Source organism: Bufo gargarizans, chromosome 9, assembly GCF_014858855.1.
Source record: "Bufo gargarizans isolate SCDJY-AF-19 chromosome 9, ASM1485885v1, whole genome shotgun sequence".
Taxonomy (NCBI): domain Eukaryota; kingdom Metazoa; phylum Chordata; class Amphibia; order Anura; family Bufonidae; genus Bufo; species Bufo gargarizans.
The window spans coordinates 106,793,895-106,811,180 of NC_058088.1; the positions used below are offsets into that span (position 1 = coordinate 106,793,895).

Sequence of the window (17,286 nt, forward strand, 5' to 3'; positions counted from 1 at the left end):
CCAGTCTACACTTCGCGGTTTCTCATCAGGGCGATACCGCAGGTTTACAGGTTCAAGCTCTGGAAAGAGTCAATCCTCCTACCAGAGGTGGGGACTATAAGCGAAAACTCCTTAATAGGGAATCCTATTTGATATTTCGCATGGGCTCTCGTGTCCCAGCAGGTTTAAATCGCAAACATGATTTGATCCTGCATTACTGATTTATTTTCACATTATATTTTTAGAGTCAATGTATTTTTTGTTTCATCCAACTTTTTATTTTTACCTTGATTTTCATCTTCACCTGGCACGTTAACAGGAGGCGGGACCTAGCATGTTCATTCACCTGTGATCGTCAGAAATCGGGCTATTTAGGATTGCAGCCATTGAGCACCAAACTTGTCATGAATAAGGATCTGTATTAGAGTATCCGAAACGCGTAGACCTGTCTGCTATGTTGGATTTTTAACAATTCTGTGTGTCATTGGATTAAAGAACTTTTTTGGAAGCTGGACCCCCTTCTTAATTTTCCACCAGACCCCTATCAGACCTCCATGTCAGAATCCTACCAGATCAAAATAATTTTTAAAATATACATTATTTATTGATTTTCTAATGTTACAACTAAAAGAGGCCTCCTGATATGCTATTCACTACAGCTTTTACAGAATCTACACCTCCACACCTCACAGCACCTGCCTGTGCCCTCCACTGAAAGCTGTGGCAGAGAACATCAGTGCAGGATACCCTCTGCACAGCACATCGCTGCTCCTGCCTGTCCTCAATGCGTTCCACTGAAATTTCTGCAGAGAACATAGGTGCAGGGTATCCTGCACTGATGTTCTATGGTAGAGCTTTCAGCGGAGGGCACAGGTAGGTGCTGTGAGGTGTGTTGTGCAGAGGGTATCCTGCACTGATGTTCTATGGCAGAGCTTTCAGTGGAGGGCACAGGCAGGTGCTGTGAGGTGTATTGTGCATAGGGTATCCTGCACTGATGTTCTCTGGCAGAGCATCCAGTGGAGGGCACAGGCAGGTGCTGTGAGGTGTGTTGTGCATAGGGTATCCTGCACTGATGTTCTCTGGCAGAGCATCCAGTGGAGGGCACAGGCAGGTGCTGTGAGGTGTGTTGTGCAGAGGGTATCCTGCACTGATGTTCTATTGCAGAGCTTTCAGTGGAGGGCACAGGCAGGTGCTGTGAGGTGTATTGTGCATAGGGTATCCTGCACTGATGTTCTCTGGTAGAGCATTCAGTGGATGGCACAGGCAGGTGCTGTGAGGTGTGTTGTGCAGAGGGTATCCTGCACTGATGTTCTATTGCAGAGCTTTCAGCGGAGGGCACAGGTAGGTGCTGTGAGGTGTATTGTGCATAGGGTATCCTGCACTGATGTTCTCTTGCAGAGCATCCAGTGGAGGGCACAGGCAGGTGCTGTGAGGTGTGTTGTGCATAGGGTATCCTGCACTGATGTTCTATTGCAGAGCTTTCAGTGGAGGGCACAGGCAGGTGCTGTGAGGTGTATTGTGCATAGGGTATCCTGCACTGATGTTCTCTGGTAGAGCATTCAGTGGATGGCACAGGCAGGTGCTGTGAGGTGTGTTGTGCAGAGGGTATCCTGCATTGATGTTCTATTGCAGAGCTTTCAGTGGAGGGCACAGGCAGGTGCTGTGAGGTGTATTGTGCATAGGGTATCCTGCACTGATGTTCTCTGGCAGAGCATCCAGTGGAGGGCACAGGCAGGTGCTGTGAGGTGTGTTGTGCATAGGGTATCCTGCTGTCACGGATGGTGTTGCAGAAAACTAGAAGACACAAATGAAGATCCGACTGACTTGATCCAAAACTAAGGAACAAAAGGGTAAGCCCTGTAACAGCCCTAGCTCTCTCCCTTACTGCTCAGCCTATGCAAAAATCTCTATGGTAGATAATTGCATACCCTCGTTCCTCGACTGTATGACACCTGAACATCCTATAATAGTAAGGGGACACGACCACAAACTCCCTACACTTAATACGGAGGGAGTCAGGGTCACCTAGGATCAAGCCCACAGTAAAACAGAAATAAAGGAACAGACTTATCTTGTGGATGCAGCAGTAGCAGCTTCTAGCATCAGCCCAATCCAGGAAGTTGTATAAACCGCAAAGTGAGATAGTATGGGAGGAGATATATAAGGATGCAATCACTGCTAATAGATGATAGCTGGGAGAGGGAGGAGAGATGTCAAAGCGAAAGCAAAACAAGAGAAGATCATGCAGGAGGTACTGAAGAACGTCTATCAGAACTTCTCAGAGATCTGCTGGTGACACCTGCACTGATGTTCTATGGCAGAGCTTTCAGCGGAGGGCACAGGCAGGTGCTGTGAGGTGTGTTGTGCAGAGGGTATCTTGCACTGATGTTCTATGGTAGAGATTTCAGTGGAGGGCACAGGCAGGTGCTGTGAGGTGTGTTGTGCATAGGGTATCCTGCAATGATGTTCTATGGTAGAGCTTTCAGTGGAGGGCACAGGCAGGTGCTGTGAGGTGTGTTGTGTAGCGGGTATCCTGTATTGATATTCTATGGCAGAGCTTTCAGTGGAGGGCACAGGCAGGTGCTGTGAGGTGTGTTGTGCAGAGGGTATCCTGTACTGATGTTCTATGGCAGAGCTTTCAGAGGAGGGCACAGGCAGGTGCTGTGAGGTGTGTTGTGCAGAGGGTATCCTGCACTGATGTTCTATGGCTGAGCTTTCAGTGGAGGGCACAGGCAGGTGCTTTGAGGTGTGTTTTGCATAGGGTATCCTGCAATGATGTTCTCTGGCTGAGCTTTCAGCGGAGGGCAGAGGCAGGAGCAGCGAGGTGTACTCCTGTCAGGACAGCTCTCGCCAGTATATGTTATGCAAATCAACAGCCATGTATGAGGTTGAGGTGTACGGATTCTGTACACGCCGTAGTGAACAGCACTTCAGGAGACCCGAACTTCGTGGGCCGCTTTTGGTAGTAAATTATTTTTAGGGTATTTCTAACACTTTGAAAACAAATTTAGTTGAATGTTTATGTACGCTTTAATATCCAAAATCCTTATTGCTCAGGGCTGAACAGAGTGAGCCCACCAAAACTGTTATCTTTTGGTATTAGCTTTTTTTTAAACATAATAATACCTTGATAGCATGTTGTAGTATGATGTTCATTGTTAATCATTTTGCTGGGCATAGCACGACTATATTTGTAAGGGGGTTCAGGAGGGATTTCTATCAGCAGCCAAAGGAACTGTTTTGCTGGTACAATAGTGATTGAACGCATTTTCCACTACTTATATACTGATTATTTATCCCTCGGATAACTCCTATGATCAGCTGTTCCGGGCAGCCTGGGGCCAGAAACTATAAAAGGTTTTGTTTCTGGATGTCGGATCCCCACCAATCTGATATTGATGATCTACTGTATCATGAGGATGTCTACAATATCTAAGCCTTGCAAAAACACCTTTATTGGTGATAATGGTGACTTGTGGACATGACAATGGACTTAGCAATCTGACCGGGGTCAAAATTCAGGATTTAGAACCAAGCTTTAATGCCCTTTGACATGGGCCAATTATCAGGAAAACCCAAACACTTGTTCAATGGGTGAAAGCATTGTTGATGTGGCATCCATAATTATTGTTTGGGCAGTAATTTATCCTTTGTAAACAGGGACCTGCTGCCCAGAAACAAAGAATCTATGGAGTGATGAACATGTGTATGTCCCCATATAGTGGAGTTAATTGCTGACTTTACCCCTTTACGCCTGATGACGTACATGCACATCATCGGTCCGGTCTTTAAACATGGCGCCCGATTGCGTGTGCAGCAGGCGCCATAGCCGTGGGGTTTCTGCTATTTTAAGGCTGATCGCATACATTTTACCCTTTAGATGCCGTGGTCAAATGTGACCATGGCATCTGATCAATCCGGAAGCGGAAGTCGCGCGCTTCCGGTCCAGTAAGGCTACTTTCACACTAGCGTTCTGCTGTCCGCTCGTGAGCTCCATTTGAAGGAGCTCACGAGCGGAGCAGAACGCTTCCGTCCAGCCCTGTGCAGTCTGAATGGATGCGGATCCGCTCAGACTGCATCAGTCTGGCGGCGTTCAGCCTCCGCTCCGCTCGCCTCCGCACGGCCAGGCGGACAGCTGAACGCTGCTTGCAGCGTTCAGCTGTCCGCCTGGCCGTGCGGAGGCGTGCGGATCCGTCCAGACTTACAATGTAAGTCAATGGGAACGGATCCGCTTGAAGATGACACCATATGGCTCAATCTTCAAGCGGATCCGTCCCCCATTGACTTTACATTGAAAGTCTGAACGGATCCGCTCAGGCTACTTTCGCACTAAGAAATTTTTCTAAGTTATTAATGCAGACGGATCCGTACTGAACGGAGCCTCCATCTGCATTAATATGATCGGATCTGTTCAGAACGGATCCGATCAAACGCAAGTGTGAAAGTAGCCTAACAGCGTTCCCAGGCTGAGTACGGGGAACCTGTTACTTTGCTGAAATAGAATGAAGCCTCAAGCAGGCTTCGGTGCCTATTTCAGGAATATATCAATACAGGCCACTAGGTGGCAGCATTGTATTGTTATATTCCAAATTAAATGTTTAATGATGTTTTTTTAGCCATCAGTGAACACAATGGGCAATCTAATGATTGCCAGTTATTGTCACCCAAGGTGACTTAAAAAAAAAGTAAAAACTTTAAAAAGTTTTTACAAATATAAAAAAAATCTAAAATATAAAAGTTCAAATCACCCCCCTTTCCTTAAAATAAAATTACTTAACCAATAAAAAAAAAACACATCATGGGCATCGCCGCGTGTGAAAATGCCCATACTATTAAAATATAACAATATTAAGGCCATACGGCAAATGGCGTAATGGGAAAAAAAAAAAAGCCAATTTGACATTTTGTGTCACTTCCCAACTTTTTTTTTTTATAAAAAGTGATCAAAAAGTCACACACACTTCAAATTGGTATCACTGAAAAGAACAGACCGCCCAGCAAAAAATGAGCCCTCACACAGCCCCATACACATAACTACAAAAAGTTATAGTGGTCAGAATATGATTATAAAATGTCTTTTTTTTCCCTCAAAGGTTTTAACTTTTTTTTCAGTATTAAAAGAAAAATTATACAAGTGTGGTATTGTTGGTCAATTTTACTGCCTAGTGTACAGTGTAATAAAAAATAAAAACCTTTATCAGAATTGTGTTTTTTCCCAATTCCACCCCATTTGGAATTGGGAAACTTGTCCCTCAAAAAATAAGCCCTCATAAGGCTATGTGAACGGAAAAATTAAAAAGAGCACTATGGGAAGGCGGTGAGTGAAAAATGAAAATGCTAAATGAAAAATGCAAACACTGAGCTGCAAAAAATATGGATGACGTCCGTGTGCATTCCGTATTTTGCGGAACGGAACAGCTGGCCCCTAATAAAGCAGTACTATCTGTCATGGTCTTACCTTCTCACTGTTCTCCTTCGTTTGACATGTGCTGGCGGCCATCTTGGTTTCTGGGTTTCTTGTAGCCTCCCACCCTGCGGCTTCTCCTTCCCACTGGGAGGAGCTGGATGCCTAGCTCATATATATAGGAGGTCTGTGGCTTCAGTTCCTTGCTTGGTCCTCCTGTGTTCACATGCTTCTAAGACTGCTGCTGCTTCTGGTTCCTGATCCTGGCCTCGTCTGACTACCCCGTTGGTTCCTGATCCTGGCTTCGTCTGACTACCCTGCTGGTTCCTGATCCAGGCTTCGTCTGACTACCCTTCTGGTTCCTGACCTCTGTCTACGCAAGACCCTGCTTCGGTTTAGCCATCCGTTTGGACTTTTGCTTACAGCTTGATTTTCAATAAAGCCTTCTTATTTCCACTTATCTCTTGTTGTACGTCTGGTTCATGGTTCCTTGACACTATCTTAGTTCATAATGCGAACAATAATAGGACTTGTTCTATTTTTTTGTAGAACATAAATACGGACATACGGAAACGGAATGCACACAGAGTAACTTCCATTTTTATGGCGGACCCATTGAAGTGAAGTGGTTCCGAATACGGTCCGCAAAAAAACCCGGAACAGACACGGAAAGAAAATACGTTCATGTGCATGAGCCCTTACTGTGAACATCCGGTTTGTTCACTGTAATTATCTGTGCATAGTCTCATGTAAAGAGGACTTTAGACAACAGGAATTGAATTTAATTGAAACTTGTAAATGCTTATCATGTAATGGGCTGGCATTGATTTCCTTCCAAAAAGAGCATTTGCTGCCATGTGCCTGGTACTTTATAATTACATTGCTCAATGCCTTTTTTGTAACTGATGCTACCAGTAGCTCTTCTATGTGAGTTATTTTGGCAGTAGATGGCTTCATAGAAACATAGAAACATAGAATGTGTCGGCAGATAAGAACCATTTGGCCCATCTAGTCTGCCCAATATACTAAGTACTATGGATAGCCCCTGGCCCTGGCTTCCACTACTATCTGTAAACCATGGTGGTAGGAAAGGGTCCATTTTTATCAAGATGATCCTGATGATATGATACTCCTTAAGGCTCTACGGAGATGCCTAAAGTTTCCTCCAAGCACAAAAAATTGCAAAGAACTTTATGACGATTGCATAAGATCTCTAGCAACTGTTTTCCACAGGGAAACAATGAGGTTTAATCACAGTAGTAAGCAATACTGCATCTTGCAAGTGAAGCAGGTGAAGCAGTGTTGGCATGGAGCCCTAGACATATATTAAGACCCCAATTCCAAAAAAGTTGGGACGCTGTATTATATGTAAATAAATGTAAATAAAAAACAGAATGCAATGTTTTACAAATCTCATAGACCCATATTTTATTAACAATTGATCATAGAACACATTTTCATGAAAAAAATAACTAATTAAAAAAAAAGATGGGAGCAACGCATCTCAAAGAAGTTGGGGCAGGGGCAACAAAAAGCTGGAAAAGTGGTACCAATAAAAAAAAAAAAAACAGCTGGAGGAGAAATTTGCAACTAAGTCAAATGAATGGGTATAAAAAGAGCATTTTAGAGAGGCAGAGTCTCTCAGAAGAAAAGATGGGCAGAGGTTCACCAATCTTCAAAATACTGTGTCTACAAATTTTGGAACAACTTCAGGACCCTCAGGCGGCACTACATTAAAAACTCAGTTAAACTTCCAGAAATCATTGTTTGTAAACACAGTTCACAATGAAACCCAGAAATGCAAGTTAAAGCTGTATCATACAGAGAAGCCATATGTCAACAATGATCCAGAAACTCTGATGTCTTCTCTGGGCCAAAGCAAAATAGAAAACTGTTCTGTGGTCAGATGAATTAAAATTTTAAATTCTTTTTGGAAACCACAGACGCCATGTCCTGTGGACATAATAAGTGGGAGACCTTCCTGCTTGTTAACAGTGTACAGTTCAAAAGTTTGCATCTCTGATGGTATAGGGTTGCATTAGTGCCTATGGCATGGACAGCTTACTCATCTGGAAAGGCACTGTCAATGCTGAACAGTATATACAGGTTTTAGAAGAACATATTATGCTCCCATCCAGACAACATATCTTTCACCGAAGGCCTTGCATATTTCAGCAAGACAGTGCTAAATCACGTACTGCATCAGTCATAACACAGAAGAAGAGTCCAGGTGCTGAACTGACCTGCCTGCTGTCCAGACCAACAGAAAACATTTGTCGCATCATAAAACCAAAAAAATTCCAAAAGAAGACCCAAGATATTTGAGCAGCTAGAATTCTATAGACATGAATTGGACAAGATTCCTCTCCCAAAACTCCAGCAATTGGTCTCCTCACTTCCCAGAAGTTTACAGATGTTGACATGGCCCTGTCCCAACTTTTTTGTGTGAGATGTGTTGCTGCCATCAAGTTTTAAATAAGTAATTTTTTTAATGCAATGGTAAAATGTCTCACTTTAAACATCTGATTTGTGTTCTGTGATCTATTGTGAATAAAATAAGGGTCTATGAGATTTGCAAATCATTGCATTCTGTTTTAATTTACATTTTACACAGCGTACCAACATTTTTGGAACTGGGGTCGTATATTATGAACACGTATTTTATGTTTTCTAAATCTCCAAGGGGTGGGGGCATGATAGTCAACCGGTAGTACTTTTAGAATTTCTGTAAAACAATTACGAAACCAAGGGATCAAACATCAACCATCACAAACTAAGGACTGAACAGGATTCTAGTGTACTCATAAATTCTTTCTTATACCCAGCAGTTAATGGATTACAGTATGTTAATCAATAAATACTAAAACCTGGCAAATCATAGTTCCACCATAGTTACAAGTATATGTGTGATGTGTAGATTGAGAATTTTGTATATATCCCAAAAATGTAACAATGGATATAGGCTAATAGCATCATATAGCTTACCTCCATTGAAACATAGGGTGTGTCCTGCACTTGAAGTGAAATTTGTTCCCCATCGATTGTCACTTTTCTTGAGTATAATGCACCTGCAGAGCATGAAAACAAATTTTTATGAATTGAGCTTCAATTTTGTACATTGAAATTCAAAAAGAAAATCCCATGTTGCTATGTTTTATATGTTGGTGTCTTAAATGTATTCCCGGAGATATCTGGTGCAGGTCTTAGAGCACATGACAGTAACTGGAAATAACTGGAAGTCATTTCTGGTACCATAAGGCTGGGACCACATAGCGATTTTGGCCACAACACCCATCGAACGACCAAAGATCGCTATGTAGCAGTGCAGCCATTGAACTGAATGGGATTGTAGCGTGACTCGAAAGTTGCACGACTGTGACCCTAGAATCACAAATATTAAATCCAACACTGATTTTTTGCAATTCAGGGGTTGCTTTTGTGTCAACTTGCGAGTCGCACTGCGATCTATTTGGTCGTGCGACTTGTGTCATGACCAAGGTCAGTGCTTAGCCCCAGTGTAAGATATGGAATGTATGGGCATACCTTCTTGCACCTTTCTGTCACCTATTGCAACACTGCACAGACTATAAATAATGCTGTGGATTGTGATGGTATGTCCATTTGGGGTGTAAATGGAGTTGGAGAAATCCACTGTGGATTAAGCTGCAGATTCATTTTATGCAGATTTGTTGCAGATTTTGCAGGAATGGTTAATTTCATGTGAAATCCACGGTAAAAACCCGCAGCATAAGTTCATATGCCGCAGATTTAAAATTCATATGGCCGGTCAATTAACACTGTAGATTGGCTGCCTGTAAATCCTCCACAACATTTTAGTCCCATGTCGATGTACCTAATGAAGCATTCACAACCTGGTTTCTAGTCCATTTCAGGTTGTGGAATCAATTCTGTTGCTCTCCAGTTATTATTACAGAGTAGAATAATGTCAAGACAGGCTGAAAAGGTTATTATCCGAGAGGTCGCGCTCAGTAACTGCCGTTAGGAAATCTCAGAGGAAATATAAGAAAGCTAGATTTATAGGAAGGGTAATGGCCAGTGGTTTAAATGAATGACCTCCAAGGAGATGCCTAAATAGGATGATGAATAACACAATTGTCCTGGAAGTTTAAAAACACCCATACACACTACAACAAAGGAATGGAGGAAACCTAAACGTTCTGCTCTAGGAGAAGACACAATTAGTGTAGGTAAAGGACAGGCTAGTCCTCAGATAAAATGGATTGTGCCAGAAGAGACAACCAGGAATCCACAGGCTACTATGCAAGACGTGGTCATTTACTAAGCACATGCTGGGCAATTGATCCTACTCTCCGCCCTCTGTTCAAACTTACCAGTGTTTGCTTCATAGTCTCCAATAAATCTCTTTGTAAGAAATCTTACGACCAGAGCTAGGACAAAGAAAGAAATCCCTTGATTAGTGCATGTTTTGTAGTGTCGCAGGATACATATTTATTCAGTCTTAAATTACTGCCCTGCTGCACTTTTCTCACCCTATGAATTGTGGTTTCACGTGAACATAGGCAAACTTTCCTTCTCAATAATTATTTTAGAGGGTGGTGAGGCGATGACAGGCTAGCTTTTTAGACCAATCTACACTTTTTGTTCATGCTAATTGATTGATCGTTTGACATCTCTTAATTTGTGAACTGCTCAGAATAGAAGTTTTGAAAGAACAATGTCCCAGTGCAAATCTGTGAACTTTATTTGTTCTTCAAGGTCATATTAGAAGTTATAAATCATGCCTTTCTATGAATGTCTCTCCAGCCGATCATCATGCACTGTCAGATATATGCCCTTTATCCCAAATCAAAATCTAAGCTGCACACGTCCATTGATTTGTACTCCCCCATGAGATTTCTTATAAGATACAATACCTAAATCCTACCACACTAGTGTTATACCCAGAATTCCCTTACGTCCCAACAGCAGCACAACTGGGGTATTACAGACTCTGTGGACAATCAGGACAGGTGGAACTTTTATTAATGAAATCAAAATAAAGTTATAATTATATAATTAGGCCCCTATAAAGACCTCCCCAAACACACAGACCATGCAATTTTTACTAGAAAGAGTCCTCCTGCGGTTTCTCCCTACCTTTGTTCCTAAGGTACCTTCTTTCCGCAATTTAAACCAGGTCATTTCTTTACCTGTTTTTTATCCATCTCCAGTGTCAGAAGAAGAGCAGGTCTTACAGACCCTAGATGTTGCCAGTATGAGAAAACACCTAGAAAGAACTAAAGACTTTCGAAGATCCGAGAATTTTTTCATTCTTTTTGCCGGAAGGAACAAAGGTCTTAAAACTTCTAAACCGACTTTAAGCCGTTGGATCAAAGAAGCCATCAGAGAAGCTTTTGTCGCTCAGGGATTGGCGCCCCTTGCTTTTATCCACACTTAATCTACCCGAGCAGTAGCTGCATCTACGGCTGAGAGGAGCCCAATACCTTTGGAGCACATTTGTGCTGCTGCCTCATGGAATTCCCACTCTACATTTGTAAGCCATTATAGGCTTGACTTAAGGAGTTCAGAACACACCGCCTTTGGCACGTCTGTCTTGAATTCAATTCAGCTGGAAGACCCTCCCTCATAGGTTCTCTTCTTGCTAAGTCCCCAGTTAGGTTGCTGTTGGGACGTAAGGGAATTTCTAATGATAATTTGTTTTCCCTTAGTCCTAAAAGCAGCACACGTATATCCCTCCCTCAAATTTTTTGTGGGTTTATTACTTAACATTTCGCACGGTGTGTGTGTTTGGGGAGGTCTTTATAGGGGCCTAATTCGTTAATTTTCACTTTATTTTGATTTAATTAATAAAAGTTCCACCTGTCCTGATTGTCCACAGGGGCAGTTATACCCCAGTTGTGCTGCTGTTAGGACTAAGGGAAAACACATTTTCGTTAGAAATTAACGATTATTTTATTTGTGGTAAGTTGGGCTGCTTAAGTTGGTATACGCTAAAAAGCTCAAGAAAACTGAAAAAAGCTATACAAGCCAGGAACAATACATATGTGGTATGTAAAATCATGATACAGACATTAAACTATACATATTTGATGTCATTTAAAATAAAAGCAGAGCTGTCAACTCATAATAATCCAAAAACAGAATAATGAGGCGGCCTAATTTCACCTACTTTTGGAGTGCTGCCTAATTTTTCTATTTTTGATATAAGGTAATTTATAAGTATGATGACTGTACATTGTGCAACTTGTTGGGTACAGTTGCAGCAGTAATTTGCATGCAGTTTAGGCTACTTTCACATCCATCTTGTATCTGCACAGATGGATCCGCACCGATAATGCAAATGCTTTTATCCATTCATAACGGATCCATTTGCATTATTCATTCAAAAAAAGTCTTGACTTACATTGAAAGTCAATGGAGGACGGATCCGTTTTAAATTGCACCATATTGTGTCAATTTCGATCCGTCCCCATTGACTTACATTGTAAGTCAGGACGGATCCGTTTGGCTCTGCATCGTCAGGCCTCAAAAGCGGAACGGAGACCAAACGCAGCCAAATTGATGCATTCTAAACGGATCCTTATCCATTCAGAATGCATTGGGGCTGAACTGATCCGTTTTGGGCCGCTTGTGAGAGCCCTGAAACGGATCTCACAAGCGGACCCAGAAACGCCAGTGTGAAAGTAGCCTAAGGCTGAGTTCACACGAGCGTGTCCGGATTAGGTCCGGATGCGTCCCGGTGTATTGCGGCAAACCCACGCAAGTAGGTACGCAATTGCAGTCAGTTTTGACTGCGATTGCGTTCTGATGTTCACTTTGTATCGCGCGGGTGCAATGTGTTTTCCACGCGCGCGATAAAAAACCAAAGTTCAGGTGTTGTGTAGATGTTATTATTTTCCCTTATAACATGGTTATAAGGGAAAATAATAGCATTCTTAATACAGAATGCTTAGTAGGTGGTCAATTGAGGGTTAAAAAAAAAATTAACTCACCTTCTCCTCTTGATCGCGTAGCTGCCGGTCTCTTCTTACTTCTTTAATGATGAGCTGCCGGCTAAAGGACCTGTGGTGACCTCAGATCACATGGTCCAATCACATGGTCCATCACCGTTGTTGGCATCTATTCTTATGTTGTAATGTTCCTCTGTTATTGCTCCTTAAAGTTTATGAATAAATGGCCAACTTCGAGTGCCAGACTGTGCAGGACCCCCCCCCCCCCTTCTCCAGCTGGAAACCCTCAATTCATTTTTAAGCTTCTAGAAGGAATAATAGAGGAATGGCACCATATAATAAGATGCTCCACAGTTGTTGTTAAATGGGGAAGGCTAGTAATTACTAAACAGACCATGTCAGAAGAGGTGACTGGTGGCCTCCTACGTGATAGAAAACAGTTGGGCCATCTCAGAAACTAGTTCCCAAATTCCCTCGCCAAACTTACGCCCTGAGAAAGCGCACAGTGATCTAACTCCACAGAAATACTTTTTAGGGGACTTACTCGTGGGCTGTAATTTCTGCAGGATAAATGTGTTGCAAATTTTTCCACAATCAATTAAAAAAATTTATGACTAGTCTGTTGCAATATCCACCTGAGTTACATGCAGATTTCTCTTGGATTTTGCTGTGGATTTCACGCTATGAATTGAAAATGTAAAATCTGCGCAGATTTTTTTCCACAGCCTGCGGATGAGGTTTTATAAACTTCGCTGCTACTGTATCCATGTGAATTTTCTGCCAGCAGTGATGTCACAGTACAAGGATACTACAATACTGAAGTGTAGGACTGAAGTACCTTGGGCCCACCCTGTATATTGGACCTTAAGGGCCCTGTTTTATTACCGGTCCAATATTGTCAGAGCTTGGGCTCTGGTGGGCCAGTCCGACCCTGCACGTCACTGTATGTACTATCCCTGTAAGGTGCCTTCACTGCATTCATTAATAGGGTTTTCCGAGACTTAAATAGGAGTGGCGATGCCTTCTCAAACAGCTGATCGGCAGGGGTCCTGGGTGTCGAACCCCCACTCATAAGATACTGATGACCTATCTAGAGGATAGGTCATCAGTATTTAAATCTTGGAAAACCCTTTTAAACTTATTTTGTGACATCACTGTAATTATTATTTCTGTACAGTGCCTTCACTGTATTTATTACCCTTTACTATGACATCACTGTATTTATCTTTGTACTGTGACATCACTGTATTCATTACCTTGTACTATGACATCACTGTATTTATTATCTTCGTATTGTGACATCACTGTATTCATTACCTTGTACTATGACATCACTGTATTTATTATCTTCGTATTGTGACATCACTGTATTCATTACCTTGTACTATGACATCACTGTATTTATTATCTTCGTACTGTGACATCACTGTATTTATCTTTGTACTGTGACATCACTGTATTCATTACCTTGTACTATGACATCACAGTATTTATCTTTGTACTATGACATCACTGTATTTATTATCTTCGTACTGTGACATCACTGTATTTATTATCTTCGTACTGTGACATCACTGTATTCATTACCTTGTACTATGACATCACTGTATTTATTATCTTCGTACTATGACATCACTGTATTTATTATCTTCGTACTGTGACATCACTGTATGGATCATCCCTGTACTGGCACAATTATGTCATGGTACAGGCATAATAAATAAGTGAAATCTATAAACAGAAGTAAGTCTACTTTCACACTCGCGTTTTGACTTTCCGTTTGTGAGATCAGTCATGGGCTCTCACAAGCGGTCCAAAATGGATCAGTTTGCATTCTGAATGGAAAAGGATCCAGTCAGAATGTATCAGTTCAGTCTCCATTCAGCTTGCAGCGTTTTGGTGTCCGTCTGATGAAACTGAGCCAAACGGATCCGTCCCCATTGACTTGCAATGTGTGCCAGGACGGATCCGTTTTCTATGACACAATCTGGCACAATAGAAAACGGATCCGTCCTCTATTGACTTTCAATGGTGTTCAAGATGGATCCGTCTTGGCTATGTTAAAGATAATACAAACGGATCCGTTCTGAACGGATGCAGACGGGTGTATTACCTGAACGGATCCGTCCACAACGGATTCACACAAAACGCGAGTGTGAAAGTAGCCTAATAGTCACGGTGATGTCACAGTGCAGGATGATGTACACAGTGATGTCATAACATGATTTTAAACTGTGAAGTTATGGGAAGGAATTATTGTAGACTGTGATGTCACAATATTGTACTAATGTGCACAGTGATGCCAAAGAACAGGGGGAATTGCACAGAATAAAAGTAATAGACAGCAATGTCATAGCTAATGGCTAAGGACTACAGTGATGTCACCGCGCAGGGATAATAGACACCGCATTCTAACCCAAATATAATGTACACTTTAAAGTCAAAGTTCAGAGAAAAAAAGATGGTGTTCCCTGAGTCCCCTCAGATACTACTGCATCTAAACCTCCCACAGTTACAAATAATGGCCTCATTGTATTATGCATTGATTGTCTAGGCACCGAAACCAACTATAGTCACCCTTCATTGTAAAGCTGCCATAAAATGATATAACCGTGACTGCAGGTCCTCCAGGTGAGACAAAAGACACTATTACATCTGTGTTTTTAGCTAGTTTTTAAAAATGACAAATCCTTAAATGTATTGGTAACTACCAGAATGTTTGACCCTATGGGCGAGATATCTCACTGCATGCCAGTATCATGGGAAAAGCTGCAGGCCTCCATCGGAGGTGGATGTTGGTACTTTTCCCAGCATATATGTCAATGGGAGGCCATGGTTGTGATGCGAGACTAAGCCATGGGCTAAATGATGGCTATCTTTTATTTTGAGACTGTTACGTGGCAGACATGCCACTAGGAATTCACTGTACGTGCTTCTCACAGCGTCTTAATCAAGAAGATGTATAGAAGTTACAACTTGATGCAACTTTGCTGTGACCTCACTTGACGGTCTTCAACACAAAGGAATAAGGACTGAGGTGGCAGCTGTAACTTCTCCTTGTCAATTTTACTTTGTAATATGTGAAACGAGCAAAGAAAAAAAACGTCATGTAAGTTGCGCAAGGTCTGTTAGTATACTAGTACTGTCACTGTGGCAATCTCAGCTTGAGATTTTACATTTTTGTCTATATTTGCTCACCTAGTTCCATGCAACTTACTGCGATGTCAGGCATCGCGCACATTTCAGTTTCGTATGGAAAATCTCTCCATGTTCCATCAGTGTCCGTTTTTTTCCCTCCGTGTGTCATCCGTATTCCACAGACACTGCTCAACTGAAAATTGATTTCCAGAGCATCTCCTACCAATGGTCCACAAAACGCTGACAGAACATGGATGCCACCCTTGTTGTGTCAGTGGTATTTCATGGACCCATAGACTTCAATGGACATTTTTGGTTCGCATCATGGACCAAATGATGTGATGTGTGAACAAACACATTAAAATCAGTGGGTACATGTGCTGTGGAAAATGCAGATAGCACACGTCGCTTAAAAATGTGAACGAGGCCTAAAGTGATTGGTATATCATGCAGATGGCCACGATCAGTAAGATGAGCCCTCCATGAATATGCATTTCTTGATTCTGCTTTGACACATATATAATCTCCATATAACTGTCTACAATGCTCAGAATGTACAAAAGAATCCCTTTCTGTGAAACCTGCAGGCACATTGGGCTACCAGGTCGTTGATCTTAAATGTTGAGTTTCAACCATAATCCTCTATGCTAAACTGTACTAGTACTGGACACAGAAATGCTAAAGAAAGGTCACCTTATGGACACTAATACGAGCAATATCGAAAAAACCACAGCCACAGAATATACAACGTTATCTGACTATATAGCTTGCAAAAGGTGCATGTGGAGGAAAATGAGGATAATGAGAGCTGTAGTGCATCAGCATCTTCTTGGTGATATCATGCATATTACTACTACTTGAATAAACAATTTACATACGCTTTGAGCTGATCAGTCCTTACTCTAGACTCAGTTACAGTCTTACCTGTTTTTCCCACACCACTGCCACCCAGAACCACAATCTTGATGTTCCTGTTAGCATCACAGTCCAAGAGAGGGTATTCAGGGATAGGAACTAGTAGATAGTTATGGGAATACTGGGACATAGTCTACGGGGACGAGTACGGAAAAAGTCCAATGGGAATGATGAGGTGTTAATATTAGGTTCCGCAGCTTCTGGAATCTCATATCATTGTTTGAATGTAGGTCAGGCTGCTGAGACCTCCATAGCCAAGACAGAACTGTCCCCACACTGAGGGACTCGCTCAAAGGCAGAGGGGAACTTTTCTTTCCCAGCCTGAGTGAAAACTGATTCCTACATTCAGCCTCCAATCAGAAGTTCTACATTGACATTCCATGGGGAGGGGACATGGGAAATAGTGATTTTAACTGTATCTCCTCCTTAGATCCTTCTTCTGAAGATAACCTTCTGCACAAACACAGTACATTACATTTCCAGAGGAGACTGGATATAACACTAAGGATCTTGAAACACAACTTATCAACTTTTTACTAAGAAATCCATATTCTGCTTTTTAGTATCTGCGTGCTGCAGCTTATTATCCAACTAGTTGTAAGTAACTGACATATAATCATATCCTTTGCTGAAATGGGAAGACTTTACTATCCAGGGAACTTACAAATAACTAATGCAATCAGATACACAGTACATCACTTGTATGGTCAATGGTGCAAAAATGTCTTTATTGTCCACAGAAGGTGGAATTTACTGAGTCTGAAAGACTGGCATGCAGCATTTGATATTCTGTATAGAAACAGTTAAGAAAAACTGCTGGTTCTTCAGTTTGAGAAAGAGTTCAGACTTCATTGATTTAATCCTTATTCTTGTGAGACACCCTGCTAGAGGGAGACAGAGAACAATGAGTCCTGGAGC

At 42.0% G+C, this 17,286-nt stretch overlaps 1 protein-coding gene across 1 annotated transcript in view; it reads right to left on the reverse strand.

Annotated features, from left to right (window-relative positions):
- Positions 1-16,676, reverse strand: part of LOC122919357 (ras-like protein family member 11A-like) — a 55,100-nt gene extending 38,424 nt beyond the window's left edge. The window contains exons 1-3 of the mRNA XM_044268323.1: positions 16,378-16,676; positions 9,736-9,792; positions 8,369-8,451 (exon numbers count right to left, since the gene is read on the reverse strand). Of these exons, the coding sequence (XP_044124258.1) occupies positions 8,369-8,451; positions 9,736-9,792; positions 16,378-16,498 (261 nt within the window). The 5' untranslated portion in view covers positions 16,499-16,676. The remainder of the gene's footprint in view (positions 1-8,368; positions 8,452-9,735; positions 9,793-16,377) is intronic.
- Between the last annotated feature and the right edge of the window lie 610 nt (positions 16,677-17,286).